The sequence below is a fragment of the Nanorana parkeri genome, unplaced genomic scaffold (assembly GCF_000935625.1).
Source record: "Nanorana parkeri isolate BGI_ZX_2015 unplaced genomic scaffold, ASM93562v1 scaffold175, whole genome shotgun sequence".
NCBI lineage: Eukaryota > Metazoa > Chordata > Amphibia > Anura > Dicroglossidae > Nanorana > Nanorana parkeri.
Genome location: NW_017306443.1, coordinates 470854 through 479561, shown reverse-complemented (window position 1 = coordinate 479561; position 8708 = coordinate 470854). Strand labels below are relative to the sequence as shown.

The following is an 8708-nucleotide window of genomic DNA, read 5'->3' as shown; positions in this document are numbered from 1 at the left end:
GGGGGGGGGGTGGGGGGGGGGGGGCAGTTAGGGTGATACTTTGAGACAAGGTTGGAGATATAGCCGGGGGCAGAGTTGTGGATGGCATTGTAAGTGGTTGTAAATATTTTTAATTTTGTTGTTTAGGCAATTGGAAGCCAGTGGAGGGTTTGGCAGAGTGGGGTTGCTATTGCAGTCAACTGCTTGGCACGCAGTTGCGGTGCGGTATTTTTATGCAAAATCTCTCTTGGGATCCAAAAAAAAGAAAGAAAGAAAAAAAGAGATTAAATAGATTAAATATCTGCACACACACATCTATAGAATAACGTACATTACATTGACCCATTTTACTTACATGTCCAAAAAAAGTGACAAACGTTTAAATGGTATTATATTGCACAGGGAAGTACATAGGATTTTTGTATGCACTATTTTTTTTTTTACAACAATCACAATGCTGTTGTAGGTATGTACAGAAGTGTAATTATTGTCATATAATGGTCCACTGTTTTATGTAAAGTTTTCTTTGCTTCCACAGAGCGTTGTGAAGCTGATGCGTGGGGTTTTACATTGCATGCTCAGACAGGTAACTTGCTTCTGTTTTGTTATGTTTGTGTTGCTTTTGAATTTTCATCCCTTGCGTTTTTCACTCTAGGTCTGTTTTAAAGCCAAAGCTAAATTTTTATGGAATTTTTTTTTTCAGTCCACTACTGTTCCCTGCAGTACCTCTTTTTTTTGCCACAAGATGTTCTCAGTCTTCCGGACTGAATGACGCCCAGTATCACTCAACTCAAAAGACTGAGCACATACTGTGAGTTCAGGGCATCATGGCCCTGCCCTATGAGGGAGCATCACTATGGTGCCTTTCATTCAGTGTACTGGTCCATAGGGCCATGTCATTATGTCACTGTTACTCTCCGCATCAGTAAGGATCCCTCAGCTTAGAGAAAGGGTGAAGATGAAGAGAACCCTGCAGAGTCGCTTCACCACTCTGAAGACTTACGAAAACGATTAAACACAAAAAGCATAAAATATGGCCAGTAGAGGCCATATGTGGGGACAAGGGTCGATTAGGAGCGGGAGAGCTGGAGCCTGGAGTTAGGCTATAGGCCGCTCAAGCCTTTTCTCCCATGTCTCCTGCTCTGGGTTCACATCAAAGAATAGTAGGACAGAAGACTGCCAATTCACTGCTGGGACCAGGGTGGGTAGAGGTGCAAGATCACTACAGAAATCAGTAAGGGCTTGTTTTAAAGCACTATTACTACTTAGGAGTATTACTACTTAGGAGTAATTAGGAATATGTAAAAATATGTCTAAAGCCTGGCCAGCTACACATCAAGCTAAAATGGATAGTGTCCTATACTAGTGGATGTCGTAAAACAAATTTAGTTCATATTTATGCTTCTTTGAGTTAACCTTTATACCACTGTATTCTATATTCACCAAATAAATCTTAACTTGACTACTTAGTTTATGTGACTGATATAAGCAGACATAATCTACAATATACTTTACACAGCACGTAGGCTGTTAGGGCAGGAGCTGATAAATCTACCAGGTTTTGCGGGAGGAAGCCAAAACCCAACCACATAAACATGCACATACAAGTATTGCTTTGTGCCGAGATTTATCTTAAAGCCTACAACACTGCAAGGACGGTGAGAGGTTCTAACACTGACCCTCTGCATGGCTCCAGTTGTACTCATGCTCCTTATTTTGATATTAGTGGGTGACTACTGTTTGATATGGAGGCCAACATACAAGGCATGCCTTCCAACTTCTCTTATAAGAAACACGGAACCCATGCAGGGCGCTGTAAAAAAAAGCAGTTCTAATTTAAATATGGCATGTTATTTTTCTTTGCCTCATGGTATGTTCTGTTTGAGCAAGTTTTGTGGATTGACAAAGTCATTATTTGCATCTTTGCTGTTGTAGAACTTGTAATTATGTAAGAAAAGTGTTTTCTTTCAAATTGTTTGACTTTTCTCCAGTTTATACTAGTTTTTCAAATAAAATAAATCCCACATCATAGCAGATATTTTAATTGAATAACCTTTTCTGTAATTATTCTCAACATGAAAGTGTATCTGTAGCTCAAACTTTTTTTTTTTCCATTTTGGACAAAGTTTGAATGGTTAGAAGCCTCCATCAGCTTTTTCATATTATGTGTTTTTTTTGTTGCTGTGCATGCCCCGTTGAGGAGATTTCCAATCACTTCCTGTTCTGGACACACAAGAGAAGTGAGAGGGAATCTCACCAGTGTGAGTAGAAATCCCCTTTTAGACAATTCTCAGAGGAACCGATGTCCCCACTGGAAGACTTCTCCTCACTACCAGTTCAGGTAACCACTGTAAAATATATTTCTTGCCAACAATGGTCACCAGAACAAGTAGAGAAGTAGAATTTTCCCAGCAGTGACACAGACGGCAATAAAACCCAGGCAGAATTTCTAACCCATCCTCACTATAGATCTAAAACAAAACATTTTGGCTAGAGATACTTTTTAGCTTACCAGTTCACAAATATCCTTATGTACAGGATTATTTATAACCTAATGCTTTATGATTAATTGTTTTTATTAGGTTGATAAAGTTGAAAAATTTAAGCACACTCAGAGTTCGAAAGACTGTCTTCATGCCAAGTATAACACCTCTACATGCAGTACTGTTGTTGGAGATGACCAATGGGGACATCTACAAGTTGATGCTACCTCACTCTTCCTGCTTTGCCTAGCACAAATGACAGCAGCAGGTAGTATGAATCCATTTTCTTTGGAAAGACTTGTTAGTTCCACAGTTTGGCATGAGTGGGCTATGTACAGGTTTATGTTAGGTTTTCTCAACATAGGCCAGAATTCAACAGTTCTCTGGCATATATAGCTTCAAGTTAATATAAGCAAAAATGATCCAAAATCGATTTGTCCATCTTGAATAGAATGGGAAGATTTATTTGACGCCCACAGTTCAGAAGCTTCCTGCTTAAGATATCTCCCTAGACAATAGCATTGCTGTGACAAGCCAAGCTAGGCTTTTTAGCTGAAAACCATCAGTTTTAGAATATAAATTTCTGAAAGTACCACCAAAAGATGAAAAGCCAAGTTGTTCCTTGCACGCTATATTGACAGCATGGAGCGGTGCTTGCACTGAGGTCTTGGAGATATATAAAGCAGAGTGTCAAACCCTGTGCCTCTTCACCAAGAATAAAAAGCTATGGTTAAAGTATTTTTTAAAGTTGATTGAGTGCACTCTAGTACAATCTATTGGGATCATTCTATGGTATATTATTATTAACAGTCTGAAGATAACTAATATCAGTAGACCTGGGTGCCATCTTCCAGCTGACTCATAATTGTTATGAAGGGATCATTATGACCTACGTTATATCAAAGTATCCTGGTATCCTAGAGTTTTAGTACTAAATTACCTTTTAGGTTGCAAAGTCAATTTGCATTAGACTGCAGTGCAGGGTATTTATTATAGCCCAAAATTAGTATCTTTATGAATATCTATTGTGTGCCACAGTCTTCCACATCTAACAATGTGCATGCATTTCTTCATGGTACAGGTCTTCGTATTGTGTTTACACTGGATGAAGTGGCCTTTATACAGAATCTTGTATTTTACATAGAAGCTGCTTATAAAGTTGCTGTAAGTAAATGTTTTCAAATCTTTCAAATATATCAGACCTTTCATATAGTAAAGGACACATTCTAGCATCTTATTATATATTGTGAAAATACAGTATGTGTGTAAGCCATTGCAAACCTAATTTCCCAAGAACCCCAAATCCACAACCTCAAAAAATTAGAATATTACATGCAATCAATAAAACAAGGATTGTACATAGAACAATATCGGACCTCTGAAAAGTACAAGCATGCATCTGTACTTGGTTTGGGCCCCTTTTGCAGCACTTACTGCAATTACTTTTGCACAATATTCTAATTATTCGAGTTTCACCTGTACACTAGATAGTTCGATAATATAATTTCCTGCATTTGCTGCACAGTAAATTTAGCCATCCATGTCATTTACAGGTACATCGAGAGGCCACAGTGACACTGTAGCTCATAACATTTTGGTAAACTGCAAATACATGGTAGTTTTACTGTAAGAAAAACTGAAGGTGTGAATAATAATAATACCGTCGGCTCCGCTCATCCCAAGACCTCCTGCTTTCCAGCTCCCTTGTCAACTCCTCCCATGCTCGCCTCCAGGACTTCTCTAGAGTCTCTCCCATCCTCTGGAATTCTTTACCCCAACCTGTCCGTCTGTCGCCCACCTTGACTGCCTTTAGGCGATCCCTAAAGACTCATCTCTTCAGGGAAGCCTATCCCACCTCAACCCAACCGCTCAACCATCACGTTCTCAAACAATTCATCCCCACGCAGCTCCCTCCTCATGTATCATTTCCCCCTCCCTTTTAGATTGTAAGCCCTCAGGGGCAGGGCCCTCCTTACCATCTTGTCTTGAATTGTATTGTGATTGTAATGTCTGCGCTATATTTTAAAGCGCTGCGCAAACTGTTGGCGCTATATAAATCCTGAATAATAATAATAATAATAATAATTGCAAAACCAACAAAAGGAATAATACTGTAATTACAACAAAAAAAATAAGATTTATAGGTTCTTCTATTACACTGTGTGTTATTATACTAGCTGCTTAACAACAAAGCACTTAAAACCAGAATGTCTTGATTTTTGCGTCTTCTAATGAATAGTTCTTATTTTGTCATCCCAAGGATTATGGAATGTGGGAGAGAGGAGACAAAACAAATCAAGGAATTCCTGAACTCAACGCCAGCTCTGTGGGAATGGCCAAAGTAAGAATGATAATTTTAATAATGTTTGATAAAGTTTAGACAACCAGTACATTGGGGCCATATGTATCCTAGGGCTTTTGGAATAAAAAAAAGCCCCAGGATTTTTTAATGCTTGGTCTTACTGCTGCATGATAAATAATCCCTCAACCTATTACCCTAAACCTGACTGCAATTTTCTAAAAAAACTGCAGTGGATCAGAATAACGTAATGAGTCTTAAAGAGACCCTGTGACCAGTTCACACTTCTTAATTTGAAACCTTGTGTCAGTACAGCAAAAATGCTTGTGTTCCCACTTTCTGATCCACTTCTTTTTTCAGATGCAGTACAAGTACAGCAAAGTTATTAGGAATCCAAAACTTCCAGGAGTGTCAAATCCTACTATCTGCTCCCCCCCCCTACTAACCAGCTCCCAGCAAAGCCTCGCATTGGGTCTGACAGCAGGAACTCCTCTTGTAGAAAATGCTGGGGACAATCAGAATTCACTTATGTGCGGGAGTGGCCACAGCTCTTGGAAAAGCCTCTTGCTGACAGCAGTGGCGGAAATATCGCAGGTCCAGCCGGTACCGGGGCCTGAGGCTGTGGGTGGGCCCAGTGGGGTCCGGTCCTGCAATATGGGGCAGTGCACGGTCCTGGTGTTCGAACACCGGGGCCCCGCACTGCCGATGGGCTTCTCAATGAGGGGGCGGTTCCTGTGACTCACCTCCCCTCCCGGCCGCATCCATAGTAACAGGCGGCGAGAGGGGAGGTGAGTCACAAGCCCCGCCCCCTGTAGTGCACACATCGAAACTCCCTGGCTGAGGTCCTCTGGCTGAGTAAGTCATGTAATTAGACAAGTGGATTATAATGGGGAATATTACACTGTAATGTTCCTTATTATAATCTGTTTCTCTGATTAAATGATTACAGACAGGCCTCTGATCTATCAAAGTTTGTGACTACGTTAGAATGTGTGACCAGTGACGTGGCCACGCATTTTAACGTAATCTCGTCCATTTTTCCGGCGGTGGAATAGGTGAAGCATTCCAACACTTTCTCCGCTGTTCCAGGGCAGGTCGACATCGCAAATTGCATGTGCAGGAGAACCAATCTGCCCTGAAACAACTGATCAGTCCTGAAATGTCACTTCTATCCGACTTTGTGAGTGCGTTGGAATGTGAGATGGCATTTGGAGAGAAGTGACATTTCAGGACCAATCAGCTGTTTCAGGGCAGATCGGTTCTCCTGCACATGCGATGCCGATCTGGCCTGGTATGGGGGGGGGTTTGGGCCAGTGTGATCCGTCTTGGGAGGTGGGCCCAAGATAAAATCTTGCACCAGGGCCCTTTGGTTATTAGGTCCGCCACTGGCTGACAGTGACATAGGGAGACTGCTTGGAGACAGCTAACTGTAACAAAGGGTTTTACTGGCATGCAGCCCTTACAGCTCCAGACAAAGTGTATCTGGTGCTGTCAGGGCTGCACAATGACAGGACTTTCATTACAGCTCTGTGAATGCAATCTACCATTGTCAGTAGCAGTGCTGTCAGCCTCAGTGTGCCAGTCATGGGCCACTACTACGGCGAGTCATGGACCACTACTGCACACAGCTGACTTTGAGTCTCTCCAGAGTTGTCTGCAAGCAGGTTCCTGCTCTCAGTCTCAGGACTTTAAGCACCAGGGCAGAGCCCTGACACAGCAGCAAAGGGTGCAACAGATAGCAGAAACCAACATTCCCGAAAGTGTCGTATTCCAAATAACGGCAATGCTGGTAATTAAAAACACAGGAGCACATCAAAAAATAAGCATAGACACAATGATATGTTATTTTAAGTCTTCAAACAAAGGTTGAAATTAAAAAGTGTGAACTAGTGGCAGGGCCCCTTAAAGGACCGTCCATAAACATTGTGGTACTATATTATGTAATTATATGTGTTAAAGGTAATATTATGTTTGTTTATTTAGTTAGTCAGCCTGTTTCTCATTGGGAATATTCCCCATTATTTTCTGTCTTGGAGACACAACAGAAAATGAGAGGAAAGCTCCCCAAAGTAAACAGAACTCTTGTCTTGGAGAACTTTCACAGCAATAAGTGTCCCAAATGGAAGATTTTCCCTCAGCTTTTGGTCTGGTGACAACTCTAAAATGTTGGATTTGTGTTTCAGTGACAATGGTCATTAAAACATATAGAGGAGAGAACATTCCCAGAAAGGAAACAGACCGCAATACAATTAATTTTGCAAAGAGAAAATTCAGTTAGATTAGTGAATGAGGGGAAGTTGTGCTGACTTCAATCATCTGAACATGTGCATGATCCTTGCACATGATTGGGTATCCTCTGCAATATGAAGTTTCACTTCATTTACTAAGATATGGGAACATTTTTTTGCAAAGTGAAAATTCACGTTGAATGTGAATCAACTCCAATGTCTCTTGATGTGTTCAGTGCCCTTATGACTTATTTGATGAGTGTTTGAGGCCCCTGGATCCTCTGCTGATCCAAGCGGCACGGAATGTTGTGACATCCGTGTCCATCCAGTTTTTTCCTCCATCTTACCATGAAAGGAAAAACTGAACTTACTTGACTCATGTTTGGTCTATGAGGAGTTGGATGTAAGAAGACATGTGTCCTTTACATGAGATTATCCGTCATGATCAGGTCGGCAAAAACGGAACTCTGTTCCATTTTGTTTTCCAGGCTGGAAGGAGTCGGTGGTAATAGGATGTAAATAAACACATGTCCATTTAGATCTGGCTGCCCATAGATTAACATTGGGCTTCTGATCAGATCCACCAGATGGATCTGATCGAGTTGCCTATCAGAAAGGGGCCTATGGCTTATTTTGTAGAAAGGATAATCACTATGTTGAGCCACAATTGAAAGAAACAAAATGTATTGGCTCTTGCAAACAACTGTTTACGTTATATTTCCATAATGTATTAAACAAATATCTGGAATCACATCGGTTGCAATACTTCTCTGTTCCCCATTTGAATAACTCATCTCTAATGTGCTAATGCATGGTATAGATGTTGTATTGACGCATTTGTGGCCAGTTTAAGGCTCACAGTGTCATTCACAATATTGATATATGTCTATTTAAAGGCTGCTCTTGAAGCTATTGATGAACTTGACCTGTTTGGTGCTCATGGAGGTCCTAAATCAGTGATCCATGTCCTGCCCGATGATGTAGAACATTGTCAGGTAATAATCTCAAAACTGATGGGACTTTTGTACATTCTTACTGTTTTTCTGTCTCTATATTATATAACATGTATGTTATATACCTAAGTACATAGTCAACAAGCTTGAAAAAAAATGCCTGTCATCCTTACACTGTTTTTCAGGAATATTTAACCTACAGTTAATTTCATTTGTTTGTGATTTTGTCTGTCCCATATAGTTATATAGTGGATATAGTTTACCTTTTCTATGGATTGTGGACTTACATAAATGTGTTCTGTTATTTTCAGTCCATTTTGTACTCTATGTTACCGCGGGCATCGACCTCCAAAGAAATCGATGCTGGTCTGCTGTCTATCATTTCATACCCAGCATTTGCAGTGGAAGATATAAGCCTGGTGAATGCGACCAAAAATGAAATCCTCACAAAGCTGCAAGTATGATATATGTAGAATGTAACTCTATACATCTAGATATTGAATGGTGCCAAATGCTGATCAGTGTAATATATATTTGTGCAATTATGTGTTTGTGTGTGTTTGCATGTACATGTTTGCTTATCGATAGTAGTTTCAGTGTGTGTTAATTTAAGTGTTTTTGTATATATTTTTTTCTTTTTACTCTAGGTTCATTGCTGTTTTTGCAACAGTTGTGTAGTGTTCTGCTGTTAGTTTTCCCTGTTTTTGATAGCTGTCACATTAATTAAAATATATTTTTTTTTATATATATATATAAAACAATTGAC

The 8708-nt window shown here is 40.2% G+C and overlaps 1 protein-coding gene across 1 annotated transcript in view; it reads left to right on the top strand.

Moving 5' to 3' along the window:
* The window catches only part of PHKA2 (phosphorylase kinase regulatory subunit alpha 2), a 90540-nt gene that overhangs the window by 28017 nt on the left and 53815 nt on the right, over positions 1 to 8708 (top strand). Inside the window, exons 4-9 of the mRNA XM_018554852.1 lie at positions 518 to 565; positions 2562 to 2730; positions 3544 to 3626; positions 4723 to 4803; positions 7886 to 7984; positions 8254 to 8400. Of these exons, the coding sequence (XP_018410354.1) occupies positions 518 to 565; positions 2562 to 2730; positions 3544 to 3626; positions 4723 to 4803; positions 7886 to 7984; positions 8254 to 8400 (627 nt within the window). The remainder of the gene's footprint in view (positions 1 to 517; positions 566 to 2561; positions 2731 to 3543; positions 3627 to 4722; positions 4804 to 7885; positions 7985 to 8253; positions 8401 to 8708) is intronic.